The 18543-nt window shown below is 52.8% G+C and overlaps 1 protein-coding gene across 1 annotated transcript in view; it reads right to left on the bottom strand.

Moving 5' to 3' along the window:
- Positions 1-8406: 8406 nt before the first annotated feature.
- The window catches only part of Gli2 (GLI family zinc finger 2), a 169983-nt gene continuing 159846 nt past the window's right edge, over positions 8407-18543 (bottom strand). Inside the window, exons 9-13 of the mRNA XM_026408867.2 lie at positions 17130-17279; positions 15770-15934; positions 14254-14535; positions 12427-12763; positions 8407-10904 (exon numbers count right to left, since the gene is read on the bottom strand). Of these exons, the coding sequence (XP_026264652.2) occupies positions 8428-10904; positions 12427-12763; positions 14254-14535; positions 15770-15934; positions 17130-17279 (3411 nt within the window). The 3' untranslated portion in view covers positions 8407-8427. The remainder of the gene's footprint in view (positions 10905-12426; positions 12764-14253; positions 14536-15769; positions 15935-17129; positions 17280-18543) is intronic.

Genomic DNA, 18543 nt, shown 5'->3' with positions numbered 1-18543 from the left:
TAAGATCATGGTCTTCCCAAAACAGAACATGATCGGATTTGGTCTTGGACTACAGATGACCTGTACAGTGTCCTCCAAAAGCTCAAGGGTAAGACAATGCAAGAGAGTCGGGGACGTATGGGAAATGACTGGGTTATGAGCCCCGTGCCCTAATCAGTCCCCTAATCTGCTGATAGGGATTTCCTGGGTGGTGACTGTAGGCAGGTGGGGTGTGGCTGAGGAGTGGGTCACTCCGGGTGTGCCTTTGGGGTATATATCTTGTCTGTGGCCAGGGGAGTGCGCTCTCTCTCTCTCTCTCTCTCTCTCTCTCTCCCTCCCTCCTTCCTGATGCAATGTTCTGAGCTGCTTCCACCACGATGTCCCGCCTCCCCTCCAACCCCGAGGAGTGGAATCATCCACCTGTGGACTGAGACCTCTGAAGCCGTGAGCGCTAAATAAACTTTTCCTCCTCTAATATTGTTCTTGTCAGGTCTTTTGGTGACAGTGATGAAAACAGCTGACCGAAACAAGCCCTCCTCTGCTCGACTCTATTGATGCACCTCTCTGCCATCACCCGTACCCTCCTGGCTTGTCTCGGGGAGTTTTATAGGAAGTCTTAAAACCAGGCTCGGTGAGTGCTGCAGTTCCACTCTCCTTCTCTTAATTGGGGGCTTTTAGAGCATTTGCATTTTATGGGATGATGGAAAGGTTTGGACTCGGTCTACCATTTGTTATTTTGGATTCTCTCTGTTTCTTTTTGCTGTTGCACAGACATTGAAAACCCCGCTGGACCACATGCTTTTTACTTTCAACTTGGACAACTCAAGAAGAAAGAATGGTCCAGGACTCACTGTTTCTGTTGCTCGTCCTTCAATCCTGAAGACCCGACATCTTCCTCCTGCCATGGAGAGCAAGTCCACAGGCAACGCATCCTGGGGTCTTCCTCGTCTATCTCTGAGTGTCGGTTTCACCTCCACCCACCAAAGGATGTTGTCCTGGATTTGGAGGGCTGGGCTGGCATTTCTCAGGTTTTTTTTTAAAATTTATTCTTAGTGCTTTAAAATATTTCACTTTTTTCTGGCTTCCATGGTTACTGAAGATGAATCTCCACTCCCCTCCTGCAGACTCCTATCCATCCTTCTAAACCCATATCAGGTCGTATTTCTCATTCAAACTATGCTAATTTTAAAAATATTTACTTTTCAGTTTTTTTTAGGTGGACACAACATCTTTATTTTATTTTTATGTGGTGCTGAGGATCGAACCCAGTGCCCCGCACATGCCAGGTGAGCGCGTCACCGCTTGAGCCACATCCCCAGCCCCAAACTATGCTAATTTTCAAGGTCCCTCCTTTTTCCTTCATAGCTGATCCAGATCACCCAGGAGAAGGGGGAGGAAAAGAGGGAGGGAGGAGAGAGAGAAGGACGAAGAGGAGGAGAGAAGGAGGAAAACAAGAAGTCAAGACTGACCCCATTTCAGAAGCCTCCGATAACCTCTGAGCTCCGAGAAGGTTCCTGGAATTACACTAACTAGTCAACAAGGGTCCCGTGTATGGAAGAAAACCAACGTGGAGCCACACTGGGTCTCCCAGGCCCACCCTGTTTTGCAGGAAACTCCCAGATGGCTCAGTAAACTAAACAAGAGCAAGGAAGGAGAATATTACTGCGGCTCATTCAGCCAACCAGTTGGACAGGCTTGGGTCACATGGGCACCTTTTCCAGCAGACTTCAATGCTTGTACCCAAAAAGAAACATGCTTCCAGAACATGGGGCTTCTGGAGTGGGCACAGGCCAGTGGAGTGCATCTGGAGCTGGAAGTGTCCCCAGAGCCTGTCAGCTCTTGGTGACAGTGGCTTCACTGTGGGAAGTGAAGGGCCTTTGGTCCCTGCTCAGTCCCCAGCCTGCCTGAGCAGTCATGACTGGATGGATCCCAAGGTGCAGCAGGGTGCCAACCCCAAAACTGGCCTGCAGGAGACACAGGTAACCAGGCCAGAGAGATCCCATATGCCATCTACTAGGGGGCAGTGCCACAGAAGAGAGACAGTGCGGGTTTGGGAGAATCGACAGCGGTGTTTAGGTACAAAATCTTCTTCATGGGTACGTCCCTAACCACCCTTTCCTTGTCTCTGAGGAGGATAAGAGACACATCATTCTGATCATTCCTCTTCTCACAACATTTCTGGGCTGCAGTTCACGTGGTGTCGAATCTGAGACTTGCTTTTCAGACTCTCTTCTCTGGCCTCTCGCCTGTGCCCGTCTGGCTGGTCGTAGAAGTGGCTGAGGGAGGGTAGGGCAGGGAATCGATGTGGGCTCTGGTCTCCTGCTCCCAACTTCACGGGATGAGCTCCACTTTTACCTGTGTTCTTCACCTCGTATAACCAATTCTATTGGAGCCCAAGTTTCCATGACTTTGGAAATCACTCTACTAGGACTAGATGACCCAGGTAGATATGCCCATGGTCCTCTGGGCTCATGCAATGGGTTGTATGGACATGCAAACTTGGAAAAGACCACTGGGCACACCAAGCTGTTGGAGACTCACAGTTCTTGTGGACTGCTGCAAACTGCTTGATGATCATTTAGCTGGGAGTAAGGAAGAGTCCCGATTGGTACTGCCAGCTGATTCTCATGCTGTAAATTCTTCCAACACAGCCAGTTTCAAGGTGTTAATGTGAAATCTCTGAATACTGAGGCAGGAAGAGTCGCACACGTGATCTGGCTTGGGCACATTGCTGGGTGGGAGGTTGCCATGTCAGTCTTATTATGAGATGTGGAAAGTTGCTCTGATATCGGAATTCCCTCATCGTGGAAGTGTACTTTTGGTTCTATTGACATCTGGAACTCACTCATGTGACTTGCTTCCTGCTCCCACCTCAGGCCTGAAGATGCCCAGCAATCCTCCAGTCCCACAGAAGCAAGAGCTGAACTGGCTTAGCAAGCCCAGCCCAGGTAAGCCCACCTAGGTGACCTTGGAGACTCCTGAGCTACATTGCTGCTTCTTGTTCTGATTTTATTAGACGACATTAGTCGTGAATCAGTGATTAACTGATTCAGAAATTGGTACCTAGAATGGGAAGCTTCTGTTCCTAAAATATGTACAGTGGTTTGGAACCAGGCAAAGAGGAAATTTGGTGGAAGAGGGAAAAATGGTGCCCTGTGTTATGTGGTGAAGAATTGCTCAGAAAAATTATTATTTATCTGGACGGCAGCTATGCTGACCACTATACCAGAAAGCTATTAATTTGGGAGGGAGAAGATGGATCCATAAATTAGTGAGTTGGGCAGGATGGTTTCCAGACAGAATAAACATAACTTCTTTGGGCTGTGAATAGTAAGGTACTACAAGCGAGAGATGAATTCAGAAAAGGAACTGACCAGTGTGCAAGCACAATTTAGAAAATGGGACTATTTCCCTAGTCTCTTTAGCCAGTAAAAGATTCTTAAATTATGATCTGACCTGGGAAGCAAAGACCAAATGCAGAGAGTGCCAATGATACATGCCTTAGAATAAAAGATAAAATATGGGTGTGCTCTTGATTATAATGTCCTGTGTCTTAAGGTTCTTGAAATGAATAAGGTGCCATTTAAAATGATATTTTAGCAAGAGTCAGGTGCCTAGAAAGCATAAGGACATGGTTCACAGCAGCCTGATGTTGGGACACCAGTCATCAAATGTTAAGAGAGGTATATTACCAAAGGAATTGGGGGTACAGCTTTTGGCACATAGATTCAACTGAAATCAAATACATAGGAAACCCACATGATGTTTGAGAGAACACAAGGCAAATGCATTGCTATTGTGAACTACAAAGGGACCAAGACTTTTTGAAACAAAGAATTGCAGGCTCCCAACTTGTTACACACAGGCAGGAAGGGGTTGAAAGTTACTCCTCTGCCAAAGGGCACATTTTTTTCTCCACCCATTTATTTTTAAAAAATTTGTTCTTTTTAGATATACATGACAGTAGATTGCATTTTGACGTACCATACATACATGGAGTGTAACTTCCCATTCTTGTGGTTGTACATGATGTGGAGTTACACTGGTCATGTGCTCATGTATGAGCATAGGAAAGTTATGTCTGATTCATTCCACTATTTTCCCATTCCCATCTCTCCTCCCTTCCCTTCATTTCCCTTTGTCTAATTCAGTGAACTTCTGTTCTCCCCGTAACCCCCAGTTATTGTGTGTTAGTATCTGCATATCAGATATCAGAGAGAACATTCAGCCTTTGGTTTGGGGGGATTGGCTTATTTCACTTAACATGATATTCTTCAGTTCCATCCATTTATGGGTAAGTTCCATAATTTCATTCTCCTTTATGACCGAGTAATATTCTGTTATGTATATGTATCACATTTTCTTTGTCCACTCATCTGCCGAAGGGCACCTAGGTTGGTTCCATCGCCTAGCTATTGTGAATTGAGCTGCTATAAACATTGATGTGGCTGTGTTACTGTAGTATGCTGGTTTTAAGTCCTTTGAGGATAAACCGAGGAGTGGGATAACTGGGTCAAGTGGTGTTTCCATTTCAAGTGTTCTGAGGAACCTCCATACTGCTTTCCAGATTGGCTGCACTAATTTGCAGTCCCACCAGCAATGTAGGAGTGTGCCTTTTCCCCCACATCCTTCCCAACATTTATTGTTACTTATCTTCTTGATGATTATAAAGGCACATTTTCCAATGTCCCTTTCAGAAGTTGAAAGGGTGATGGAAGCCGGAGTGTGGAACACTGTGAACTGGGAGTCACTCCAGGGAATGTTCCACTCCTAGAGCAGGACACTAGCCATGTGTGATTAGCAAATGCCTCCCCACTTCCCCTGCTCAGATGAGCATGTCCCCTGGTTATCCATCCCACTGGGTGTTGGGTGCTGCATGTGCAGGGTGTGTGGGCTGGATAATTTGTCTTTTTTAGTTTGCATGTTTCTGGATCAAGAGCCACATCCAGAATGGACGTAGACCACACCATCTTGGACTTCAAGCCTGAAGTTGATTGCACAGGCTTTTGGAATCTTGAGCATATTTTACAGGTGGGACATGAATAACCATCGCTGAGGGCAGACTGTGTAACCTGGGCTATTATTGAGAAATAGCCCCTCTTTCCCCTCATCTCAAACTTCCCAGCTTCACTGATGGCAGGTTTGGCCCTGGTACTTACTTTGGCCAGTTCTGAGCAGAGGTCTAAAGAGGACCCACCTCTGCCTGCGTGCTCTCCTCCTATGCTTCTGCTCCTTGGGGAGGATGAGAGTCACGTGGGGCAGAGCCAAACTGCCCCAGCTAAGCCATCTAGATTAGCTGACCCCAGCCGACCCCAGATGCAGGAGCCATATCAACCAAATCAGTTGGGATCAGCCAAGCCCCAGAAGACCCAGGTTCTTGATTGAAGTCAGCGTTCACTATTGCGTGGTGCTAGGCTTCCAGGGACAGCGTCAAGTGGCACCGTGGTGGTCAGAGTTAATGAATACAAAAGAGAGGGCTCCGTTGAATAATCTTAATGGGCTTCTCAATACTGGGGGTCACCCCATCTCAGGCAGCACAGAGTAATAGGGGGACCTGCTGCTCTTCTGCCAAAGCAGAGCACAGATGCTTCCAGGGAATAAGTAGCAAAGCAGAGAGTGTGGGCCCAGCCAAGCCGGATCCGGTCCTCCCATCAGCCCAGCAACCATTTCCACGGAGAAGCAGGGAGACGGAAGAGGGAGGAGCAAGGACGGGAGTGTGGCTCCTGCTGTGTGCTTTCCACCAAGAACTCTGGCCACAGAAGAGGTCGGTCCTTCCCTGGGCACACAGCAATGGCTTTGGTGTGCTCGTGGAGAAGAGACCAGCGAAATTCTATTCCCCCTGGGTGTCTCCTCCACTGTTTGACCATAAGACCTTGCTGCATCCCATCCGTTTGGAACTGATGCCCTCTAAGCCAGATGATGTCCCATGTGGTTTTGGCTTCTCTATAGCCTGACCTGCAGCTAAGGTTGTTCTCAGGGAGAAAAGGAGGGAGTTCAAGGACCTGCACTGGGAGATCAGAAGCCTAATCCTGCAGGAGGTGCCCTCTTAGCCCTCTACCTCAGGGCTTGCTCTCTCCTGTTTTCCTGCCACAGTTCCTAAATCTGTCCCACCCCCAGGCTGGGCCTCATACCTCCCTCTGGATTCTCTGGAGGTTTATTACAGTGGTTCAATGGTTCCTTATGGCTGACTGCTATTCACGGCTGCTCCCCATGGTCCCTTCTGCCCAAGGTGGCAGGTGGATATCCGGGTTTCACCTGCCGGCCCTAACTCTTTCCTTGGTCCGCACCAGGAAACACTGCTTGCCCAACATGGGGCCCGATTATCTCCTTGCTGCCACCCCCACCCCAGCCCAAATGGGCTCCATCACGCTTACCCACCACGGGGAGGTGTCTAACAGAGGAACACTGAGCCCACACCTGGATCCCGCAAAGCCACTTAGAGGTGCAGACCAGCTCGCTGGAAAAACAGCTAGATATTCATCAACCCTGCCCACACCCACCCCAAAGGGACAGGCAAACAGCCCGTAAATGCCTCAGAATTAAACATCTCTTGGCGAAGGTGGGAAAGTCAATTTTGACACTGTTAAGAAAAAATACAGCCTAATTTCCGTTCAATTGCACCAAATTTACTGCCCAGATTCTCATTAACGACTGTCAAGGGAGAAGCAGATAGACAAGATAAATTATGAAAAAATTACTTTTTTAATGTACAAAAAGACTTATTTACAAGTTGAGCGTGTCATCTCAATTCATAGCATGTAGAAAAAGCTAAAAATGTTTTGGAGATATAAATCTGGCCGGACGACTCACCTACAGTATATTCAGGGACGACGTTTTCTTCACAAAATATATACAGGTTGGGGACGGCGAGCACAGCCCTATCCCAGGAAGGGAGCCTACACCACCAGAGCCACACAGCCCTGGCGGAGGCTCAGGGCTGTCATTTGAAGTTGGCCTCATCTCTGGATCTTCACAAGGAGTTTTGCTATCCTGGGAAACAGAGGGCCCAGTTAATCAGCGCTGGGCCCTGTCCACAGACTGTCGAGAAGTTCCTCTCAGGAGCCAGGGTCACAGCCGGACTGAAGCTACGTGGCACAGTTGCTTTGGCTAGGTTGCCAGGAATTCAACACGAGAAGGTTTGGGGTGCGTGCGCACAGCGGGAAGAGGCACCGTTCACCCTCTGTATGATCAGGAATGATGTCTTTTTGGAGTCACTTCCAAATTCCACTTGCAGGTGGGGCTTGGTCACACTGAACAGGGGAACTCTGTGACCATCCCTCAGGGTCCAAGAGTCAACCCCTTCACCCTCCCATCCCCACCCAAATACCATGCAGGACATCATTTCTCTGCCAAATAACCAGGGAGGGTAGAGGTCAGGGAATTCAGAAGTTATAGGGGGTGCTCGTTGTGGCCTGGCGTAGACCACTGATTGGGCTGCAGGTGACTGCTCACCAGCATGCACCACGCGCAGGAGGCTGGGCAACGGTTGCCCCCGAGCCTAGAGTTATCCATGGTAAGGTGGGCAGACAGTGCATTGGAGAAACAGGACTAGGTAAACATGCGACTTCTTCCTACAGGAACACCTCAAGCTGCGGTGTGCCCTGGACTTCCTAACCCACAGCAGCTCCAGCAACCCCGAGGTATTTAGAGACAAGCGTTCCTTGAGGAAGGGCTACATTCTACATGCATGAACACTGTAAACACGGAGGGGACAGGCTGGAGCAGCGTGCTCCAGGTAATACACCTGTTCTCTCCTTTTTCCTGGTGACACTTACATATTTTATTCAATCATATATACGTGGGCAATCTGCCAGTCCCAAACATGGCTGCAGTGGGTAGAGATTCCAGCTCTACCAAACCTGGAGTTAAGATGTGTTTCCAACACATTTGGATGGAATGGGCTTTTTTTTTTTTTCCTCTGTGGCAAAGGAACTCAGAGACCTCAAGGCTGAAGTTTATTAGAAGAATCCGGGTAGGCAGGAATTCCTTTTCCTTACAGGTGGCAGAATGAGAAGCCCAAATTCCTTGAGTAGAAGATCCAGTATGGCTTTCAGATTCAAACCCCACTGTGGCTCCCCGACCCTCTTTCTGCATGCGCTTGGGAAGCCCTTGGCCGATGGAATCCCCCATGAGGCAAATGACAGCGGGGAGCAGCGAGAACCCAGTGGGTCCCACAAACACCAAAGGCTGACAAGCACTGTGTACAAGAGTTTTTCATTCTTTTCTTTCCTATGGAGACCTTTTTTTTTAGCATTCTGAAAAATAGTCCCAAGGACCAGAGGAGACTCACGAACTTTCTCTTCACACATCTTTAGTCTGAACCATTGGCAAAAAACCTCTCAGCCCTATTTAATACTTTTTTGGAAAAAGAAAAACGTGGATACCATTCCCATGCTCCGGGGAAGTGTCGAATCCCGCTAGCTCTGCTCTGCACCAGGGTCCCGGGCCTTAAGTCATCATGTTCAAGAACTTGTTCTCCTCGGCCAGGCTGGTGAGCATGGAGCTCATGTCCCCAACGGCCATGTTGCTGATGCCCGTGGGGATGGAGGGCAGAGTCAGGGAGTTCCGGGGGGTGGTAAGGCGGGAGGAGTTCTGGGAGAGGCTGTGGAGGAGGCTGGGGCTGAGCGCACCCGAGAACAAGCTCGAGTGATCGCCGTCATCCATGATGGCGTCGAAGTCGATCTGGGGGGCCTCCAGGAGCTGGGAGTCCACGGTGCTGGACACCTGGTTGACCCCCGGGGAGGGCAAGGGCTGGGGCTGGATGCTGTCCGGGCAGGTCTGTGGCGCTGGTGGCTGGGGCCGCATGGCTGGGCAGCCTCCGTGGCTCTCCAGGCCCCCATTCTGTTCGTACATGTGGATCTGGCCGTAGTAGTGGAGAGTGCTGTGGTCCTGAGCACCGCCTGCGTCCTGCAGAGGTGGCTGAGGAGGCAGGGTCGCCATGGTGCCCATTGCTCCCTTGGGCACAGCCTCTGCTGTCTCCTGATTGACTGACATGGCAGCCATGGCCTGGCTAGTGGCCCTGGCATAGGCCAACTGCTGCCCAGCACGTACTCCCCGGTGGCGGCCGGCGGGGCTGGGCTCGAGGGGTGGCCGGGGTTGTACTAGGCCAAAGTTGGATGTGGCCACCCCCATGGTGCTCTGCTGGGACTCCAGGAAGCCGGGTTGGTGGGGAGGCAGAAGGCTAGAGCCTTGGCGGTAGCCCTCCTGACTCAGGGGGCCTGTCAGGTGGTGGCTCTGCTGTGGATAGCTCTGGGCTGGGTGAGGTGGTGGTACCCCAGCCAGTGCTGAATTGGGGACCCCAATTTCCCTGTGGTGGCCGCCCATCATGGAGGGGTTAGAGGCAACTTCCATCTGCTGAGGAAGCCCCAGGTGGCCTGGCTTGGGTGCCATATTGCTGCAGGATTGGGGGAACTGGTTCAGGGCCCCACCGGCAGTACTGGGGCTCAGCTGGGGGTGGGCTTGGCCATAGTTGGTGTGGGGGCTCCCTGTAGAGGTCATGCTGAGACACTGACCACCTGTGGCTGGCTGTCGCAGCGGCTGCATGTAGTTCACCCTGGGTGCAGACGGGGCTCCACTATGGGGCTGGAGGTGTGGCTGGGTGCTGTCCAGGCCCCCAGGGCTGGGCTGTAGACCTTGTGGACTGTACCCCGGGTACTGGCTGAAGGCTGGCTTCTGCTGTACCACAGCCAGATTGCCCTGAGAGAAGTGCGGAGGCTTCACCTGGCTGGGCAGGGGGGCATCCATGGTGCCAGAGCTCACCTCATTCCACTGGACAGGCATGTTATTTTTGTTCAGGTTGGAGGGTGCCCCATAGCCCAGCTGGCAGCCTCCCATTGCGGGGCCAGAGGGGCCCCCATTGGAGTCTGCAGCCACTAGTCTGCGATGGCCATGCATGCCTGGGCTGGGCAGTTTGGGGTTCTCAGGGAAGCTGGTGCTTTCCGTGGGGTACACCTGCCTTGTGCTCTCCTCCAGGGCGCCACTGGTGTGTGCCTTGATGTATTGCACCACGTCATCCGGCAGCACCAGGTCATCCTCCGGCAGTCCCAGGTCGGACTCGGGCCCTGTGCCGTCCATCCCCGTGGCCATGGCCTCCATCATCACATTCTCGCTGATGCTGGGTGGCCTGGGAGAGTAAGCGGTATGAGCCAGGCTACCGTCGGTGCTCGGGTGGCTGGGCAGGCGGAGGCCTCGCCTCTCGGTGCAAGGTGGCAGTGTCCCCGGGCTGACGTTGTGGGCGCTGTGGAAACGCTGTACCCGTGGCAGAGCTAGGGCATCAGGCCGCCGCACGGGGTCGCTGGCCCGTCTTGTGCCGCCGCCTGGTGCTTCATGGGGGAAGGCGGGCAGAGCCCCCAAGTGGCCATGGCCATGACCTTGACCGTAAGTCGGTCCGTCGCTGCCACGCCGGGGCCCTAGTGGGTGTGGGAAAGTGGAGGGCAGCGATCGCTCAGGTGCATCCAGCAGCGCCAGCCTGGTCCGCAGGCTCATGCGCTCCAGGCCCGGGAGCGGTGTGGGTGGTGGCCCTCCGGTGGCCGCCGCGTACTTGGCCCGCAGGCTGTACTGCTGCGCAGGCGTGAGGTTGAGCAGCCCCGGGCCGCCGCCACTGCACTGGCTGGCCTCGCTGGACCTCCGCGAGGCGTCCGTGGAGATGGGGTCGTAGGAGTCCGCGGAGCTGGCGTTGTGGGGGCGGCCGGCGCCCAGGGGCGAGGCCTCGCTGGAGCGGCGGCTGGAGAAGTAGGGGGAGATGCCCGAGGAGCGGCGGCTCACGGTGTAGGCCGAGCTGATGGTGCTGGTGGAGCTGTCGCGGCGCTCCTGCAGCTGGCTCAGCATGGTCACCTCGTTCGCTGCCAACTCAGACAGCCGTGGGTTGGGCAGCAGCCCTGTGGGCCCGCCACCCCCAGGGCCGCTGAAGTTTTCCAGGCTGGAACCTGTAGGGGAAGCAGAGGGGTCAGTTTTGGGGCCCAAGAGCGGGGTTCTGCCTACTTGGGTGTACCGAGGCAGTCTGCTGAGCCTGGAGCCCTAGGAGAGGGTGTGGCATACAGCTGGCACTCAATAGAAGATTTGCAAATGAAAGGGAGGGTAGGAATGATAAATGAACAAATGGTGGCACTTATTGCCAGGGTGAGTGAGTGAAAGCTAGGAGGCCTGAATCTTAGCTCTGTCACTGCCCGGCTACCTGTGGATTCTGATAACTCTGCTCTTATAGATAATGCACCTCTCTAAAGGATTGCACCCCACCCCAGCAATGGGGATTGAACCCCAGGGTGCTTTACTGTTGAACTATGGGGCCATCTCAATAGACAAGAGTAGCATTTTTTTTTTTTTTTTAAGACAGGGTCTTACTAAGTTGCAGAGGCTGACCCTGAATTTGCAATCTTCCTGCCTCAGCCTTCCAAGCAGCCTGATCACAGGCATGTGCCACCTTCCCTGGCTGGGACCCGGTTATTGTCTAGAGGGGATTAGGGCTACAGTCTCCTGTATCATCCGAGTCCACAGATGGGGGTTGTGAGTTGGGAACCCCCCGAAGGCTACTTATAAGGAGGGCCCTGAGATCCATACCTGTGAGGGGAAGGAGAGAACGTGGGGGTAGTCAGAGGAACAGTGAGCCTAGGTTGATCTCAGAGGAAGGTCAGGATCTCCAGTGGCCCTTTAGTGCTGCCCCAAGTTGGGCCAACATGGCTGGTCCCTTACACTCCTGCAGTAATCACTGATGGATGTGGCTACTCAGGGAGGGGTGACCTTGGCTGTCCATAACCCAGGAAATTCCATAAGAGTTCAAAGTGATCATCAGCAGTCCCTCCAATAGTTGGGACAGCAAATATTCCTTAGGATGGGTGTATCACAGTGTCCCCAACAAGGGGCTGTCAGTTCCTGGAGGGCTTGGGGCCTGAGTGCCCAGTGCCTAGTGCAATGCTGGGCATGCAGTTAGCACTCAAGACTTGCTTGCTGAAGATCCCTTCCATCTCAAAGCGCAGGTCGAGCAGAGTGCCACCTCCTCTAGGAAGTCCTCCTGCTCTTGCCCAGCTAGACAGGCTTCTCTTTCCTCTGCACTGCTCTATACTTAGCTGTGTCTTTGGTGTCCCTCTGCAATACAGGGGTAGTCCAGTGGCAGGGCTTGCAGTGGTGGGGACTTTAGATGGTGAACACTGTCTACAGCAGGTGCTTAATAAATGACTGGAAAAGGAAGAGAATGATGTGAACGCCCAAGGTCTGCCTCTTTTTAGGGGGCTACAGGGAAGCATCATGGTGCAATTGAAAGAGCACAGGGCTTTGGAGCCCCACAGGGCTAGATGGTCTTACCCTTGAATTTGATTCAGATGGGGGCATTTTTGGCTTTCTCAGTCTCCTTCTGTGTGCAATGTGCTGGTGAGTGCTGGGTGGGAGTGGATCTAGCTGGTGCAGCCCCAGGTTCTCTCCCACCCCACCCATAAGCCCCGGGTGTCCACTCACCACTTGCTGGGAGGGGAGGCAGCTTGGTGTTCCGGGTGTGTGGAGCTGGGCCAGCCCACGAGCAGGAATCCTTGAGCGACTTGAGCTTCTCCCTCTTGAGCTGCTCGAAGCGGTGCATGGTGGTCCCGTGTTTGCGCAGCTGCAGGCCGCCAGTGGAGGGGGCAGCCAGGGCTGGGGTGTCGGCCCCTGGAGGTGTGTCATCCAGCGATGTCAGGTCTCCCAGGCTCCCGGGCCCCGTCCCCGGCATCTCCACGCCACTGTCATTGTTGGGGGCACTGCCCAGGGGAGAGGGCTCGCTGCTGCAGGATGACTGAGCCCCGGGGCTGGACTGACACAGCTATAGGGAGGAGGCAGAAGTCAAAAGATCAGAGGGTGTGCAGATGCACCTCGTCCTGCGTCCACCCTGCATCCACACCACACTCAGGCATGCTGGGACTGGGGGCGTGGGGGGAGGAAGGACAACATCTCAAAGAGGAACTTGCAGACCATCGCTGTGGGTCTACATGAGATGGTCAAGTCACTTTGCTTCGCTTAACCTTGGCCTTCCCAACTACAAGATGAACCTGCCTGCCTGCCTGCTGGGCACCTGGCATGTGCACAGGTCCCCGGATGGCAATGAGAGAAGGTGCTGAAGCAGTCCCAGCAACAGCAATGTATGCAGGATGAAACAGAGGACGAGCCAAGAGTTGGTCCTTGTACTGGGTGGGGCCATCTCAATAGGCCAGAGGCAGGTGTTAGAAAGGGGAGGGACACCCAGGATGCAGCCTTGACTGAATGGCCGCTGCCCTCCCTCTGTGTTGAGGTGGAGTAGGGCAGAGAGCTCATGACCGATGCACAAGTCAAGAAAGACGAAGAACTCGGGCTGCACCTGCTGGGGCTGGGGATGGGACCCGGATGAAGCTCACCCTCTCACCCTGGATGCAGCACCTCAGGGCTCATCCGGACCAAATGCCCCCAAATCCCAGCCCTTTCCTTGGGAAGCTGTGATGCTTTCTCCCATTAGGGCCCAAGTTCCCAGCAAACACGGTCCTTCCAGGTCTTCTGGCCCATGGCACTCCTTATTCTCCTGTGGCTGGTCTTCAAGACCCTCTAGGTTGGTGCACCCCCTCTGCAGCCTGGTCTCCCCCCACTCTCCTCCTGGCCAGCTGTTCTGCAGCCACTGTTCCCCCAGCCTGCTCCTGCTTTACCTACTCTAGTATTCCCACGAACAGTGCCCTGCCGTCTGCCTCTCCAAACCCATGGTCTGGGCCCAGGAGGCCTGGACTGACAGGTCAGTGTCCACCTGGGCAATGGTACCCACAAGAACCCGGGCCCACCCTCGCTCACCCCTGCCCGCCCCAACCCCCACCCGAATCCTCTGCTCACCTCAGTACCGTCTATCCTTAGGGGAGGTACAGTTGGGAAAGAGGCGGAGACAAAGAACAGGTGGTTAGAACAAAAGGAGCAGAGGCCAGAGGGGAAGGACGCAGAACAGGACAGAGGGTTGGGGACCCCCAGCAGCCCTCTGGTGCTGGTTGGAGAGGCAGACACGCAGGGACCGCCCCCACCCGGCACAGCCCAATGTGGGGAGCAGGCATCCTCAGCCCCGCCTCCAGCCCTGCCTCAGCTGCCCAGCAGGAGCGAGGTCACAGAAAGGGACCTGGACAAGACAGGCTCCATGTGAGGCCAAGGCAGTTAAGGGCACAGAAAGCTGAGTTGGGGAGAGGAAGGACATCATCTCACCCTTAGGTGGGGGACCTCAGAGCAGAGCCCATACCCTCGCGGGGTCCTGGGTCCTGGCCCAGCTGTGAAGTGCCCTTTGTAGCTGGGTCGCCGGGCTCTGCTTACCCCGGAGCTCTCGGTCTTGATGGCTTTGATGTGCAGGCAGTCTTCCACTGCCTGGCTGCTGCTGCTGGCCTCAGCACTGTCCTCAGACCCCCGGCCACCAGGCTCAGTGCTGGCCTCGTTGTCTCCGTTCTCCTTGAGCAGCGGGGCGCGGAGATGCACATCGTTGCGCTGTTTCTTGGTGACGTGGGCGTCTGGGCCGTGGACCGTTTTCACATGCTTCCGGAGAGAGCTGGGATCGGTGTACCTCTTGGTGCAGCCTGGGATTTTGCAGATGTAGGGTTTCTAGGAGGAGAACCAAGACTGTGTCATGGGTGGGAACACGAGGACAAACTCCCCAGGGGTGCACTCCCTGTCCTGAATGCCATTGGATGACCTGGCTGGCACCACGGGTGGGCACTCTGCTGCATTTGCAGCCAGCGCCCTGTGCCAGGCCCTCAGCAGCCTGGCCCCAGCGGGCTGGGTACCACCTTTTTATGTAAATTAAGTGCATGGTCAAGGGTGCGCTTTCCATAAGACACTGGGGCACTGGTGAGAGAGACTTTGAAAGGGACACACATGCCTCCCATGGGAGCCAGCACCAGCACCCCGAAGAGGGGAGATGGGTTCAGAGAGGAAAAAAAAAAAAAACACCTTACTGATAAAAGGTAAAGACTGGGCTCACAGCTCCCCTATGACCACACCCACATACAGGCACACCCCAGCCACACCCACACCACTCCAAGTCTCCTCCCACCATCCCCGCCAGTTATACATTTACAATCACGCACATCCGCCCCCATTCATACCTACACATACACACTTGAGCCCACATACACACAGAAATACACACACACACACACACACACACACACACACACACCCTCCTTTTCAAGGCTGATTCTTATTTGTAGATGGCTTGCCAGGTCCAGAGGGCGTTGGGAATTCCTCTTAACTTCTTACAGGCATTGAACCAAGGTCCATTTGGGGCCTCCACCTTATCTAAGCTATTAGAAATGCTCTTTATAAAGTCTGCCCGAGTCACAATGATTGTGTGGCTGGGCCGGAATTGGGACCAGGGGTCGAAGACCCTGAAGGCATCTGCTGATTTCCCACTCTGGGCTCTCTCAGCCCTGCCAGGGCTCTGGCTACTCAGGGACAAAGAGTCTACCCTGGGCCTCAATGACAGGGAGCTCAGGGTCACAGCAGACTCAGGCAGCACTAGCGAGTAGAACGTGTCACTATCAGCCACGGGGACTGCTGGAGCAGGAGCAGCTTGTGGAGCTCAGACGGCATCGCCACGGCAGCTGAGCCACTGCAGGCATCTTCTCTTTCAAAAAAGAAGATAAAGCACAGACAGGGAGCCTGGCGCGCCCAGGTCCCTGAGGGGTGGTCTGCATCCAGGGATGTGCAGCAGGTAGTGGTGGAAGAGGGGCGCCCCGGCACCTGGCTACCTACTGCTGGCAGATGGCTACACATTGAGGGCTGGGCTTTCGCGCACTGGTCTGCGGGCCCCTGTGCGCAGGCGCGATGTGGGTACCTCGTTGGAGTGAGTGCGGTTCTGATGCTTGGCACGGTCCGAGGCGTTGGAGAAAGCCTTGTTGCAGCCCTCGTGCTCACACACATAGGGCTTCTCCCCAGTGTGGGACCGCAGGTGTGTCTTCAGGTTCTCCAGGCGAGAGTAGGCCTTCGAGCAGCCTTCGAACTGGAAGGAGGTGGAGAGGTCCGTGAGGGCAGCCCAGGTCCAAGGCAGGGGCCTCCACCCCAGTCTAGTACCGCTCAGCTTGTGCCCAGAAGATGGGTTTCATCAGTGCTAACAGTTAACATGTCTTGCCAGAAAACTGGGAAAGGGGCAGAAATGTCTAACAAGCTGACTCAAAGTGGATCAAAGACCTTATTGGAAAAGCTAGACTATAAACTAGTGTGTGTGTGCATCAAAATATATGTTTAAAACTATCAAACTCTTCGAAGAAAACGGAGGGGTAAATCTTTGTGACCCCGGATTAGACAATGATTTCTTAGATACAATAAAAATCTAAACAACCCATCATTAGATTTCATCAAAGATAAACTTTTGGGCTTCAAAGGAAATTATCAGCAAAATGAAGACCACCCTCAGAATGGGAGAAATATTTGTAAATCATATGTGTGAGAGGATCTATTACCTAGATATATAAAGAACTCTTACAATTGTTTTTTCCCCCCTCCTGGGTACTGGGGATTGGACCCAGGGTAGGGGGGGGTGTATGATTATATGTCCAACCCTTTTTATTTTTTAATTTTGAGATAGCATTTTGCTAAGTTGCTGAGGCTGGCCTTGAAGTTGGGATCCTCCTGCCTCAGCCTCCTGAGTTGCTGGTGTTACAGGTGTGTATCACCACACCAGGCAAGAAGTCTTACAACTTATCCATAAAAAGGTACCGCACACTCACACAAAGAAAACCAAACCAACCAAGAAAACCCCCCAAACTTAACCAAAGTGGTTTTTAACCCTTCATTGCTCAAATGCCTCCAGCTGTGACTCACCAAAGACGCTTTCCTGCAGGGTGCTATGGAGGTGGCTTTTCTGCCCAGTGTCCCAAGTTAATTAAAGTGGACTGTGCTTGGGGCTCACAATCAGATGGCCAAGGTGACATCAGCATACCTGTACCCTGGTTACTGAGTTCCTCATGCCCAAACAGTGAATTTGCTAAGGTCTGGGCAGCAGTGGACCAGTGGCCTCCAGGACTCCAACCAGGCAGAAAACCAGGGTGGGGACAGACAGAATGACTCACTGGCCAGACCTGTCCCCATGCTGCTGCCGTGGCCTGTACCACTCAGGTCAGCCTGTGGTCTCCAGGCCACTACCCCCTGGCCTGGAGATGTGGGTCCTAAGGCTGCTGTGGGAGGAGGGTGCTCACCGTGCACTTGTGGGGCTTCTCGCCCGTGTGCCGCCGCATGTGGACCACCAGCATGTACTGGGCCTTGAAGGGCTTCTGCTCCCGCGTGCAGGCTTGCCAGCGGCACACGAACTCCTTCTTCTCCCCGTGGATGTGCTCGTTGTTGATGTGCTGCACGAAACAAGCCCCAGGAGTCGGTGAACCCAGCTGCCTACCCCATGGACCCCAAGGGCCACTGCCACGTGCGGCTCCTGGACCCCTGAATTGTGGCTGGTTAAAAGTGCTGTGTGTGTGTTGGGGGATGGTGTTTGGCTGTGGCTGACCACTTAGGGCTCTAAGTGCAAACTACACACTGGTTTCAAAGACTTAGACTGGGAAAAAATGTACAATATCTCAATTAACGTCGTTCTATACTGATGGTATTGGTGATAGGATAATATTTCAGCTATTAAGTAAATAAAATATATCACAGGGTAAGCATCCTTAATCTGATACCCATGTAAAACACTTTCTGAGAAACAACTCAATGCCACAAGTGGAAAATTCCACACTTGATCTCACGGGATGGGTCCCCATCAAATCGTAGGTGCACTAAAAATACTGTATTAAATTACCTTCAGGCTGGCATAAGGTGGACACAAAACAGAAGTGAATTTCATGTTTAGATTTGGATCCCATCTCCAAGATATCTCATTATGTATAAGCAGCTCTTCCAAAATGCAAAAAATCCCAAACCTGAAACACATCTGGTCCCAAGCATTCTGGATAAGGGTCTAGCTGTTTTAAAGTTAACTTTGCCTGTACTAATTTATTTATTTAGGTACTATGAAGTGCATCCAAGGGCGTTTGATCACTAAGCCACATTCCCAGCCCTATTTGATATTTTATTTGGAGATAGGGTCTCACTGAGTTGCTTAGCACCTCGCTTTTGCTGAGGCTGGCTTTGAACTTGCGATCCTCCTGCCTCAGCCTCCTGAGCAGCTTGGATTATAGGCGTGCGCCACTGTGCTCGCCTGTACTATTTTTTAATGCTTATAGGAAATGTAAAATTGTATACATGGATGGCATTTGTGGCTTGCAGTCTCCTTCTCCTGGACAATGTAGCTTGATCTCTGTGACCTAGGAAGCTGAGCGTCAGGCCCTTGGTGGCACCTGATCCCAGAAGACGGAAAGCCATCAGGCACCTGTGCCCTGTTTAAAGGCTCCACTGTTTATACACCTCCACTGGAGCAAGTAAACTATATAGCATTTGAACTTCCAGAGAAATCCTCTCCTATTAGCTTCCCTTTCTATTCTTAAAGTCTTTCAAATGATCAAAATGCTTCCTGACAATGCCTTTCATTTTTTCTTATTGGTTTACTTAGCAACAAATTGTTAATAATCGAGTAGGGCTCCCACTCGCCCATTCATCTTCCCAGGGAGCAGAGAGAGGCAG

Source organism: Urocitellus parryii, chromosome 1 (assembly GCF_045843805.1).
Source record: "Urocitellus parryii isolate mUroPar1 chromosome 1, mUroPar1.hap1, whole genome shotgun sequence".
NCBI classification, from domain to species: Eukaryota; Metazoa; Chordata; class Mammalia; order Rodentia; family Sciuridae; genus Urocitellus; species Urocitellus parryii.
This window is presented reverse-complemented; position numbering and strand designations above follow the sequence as displayed.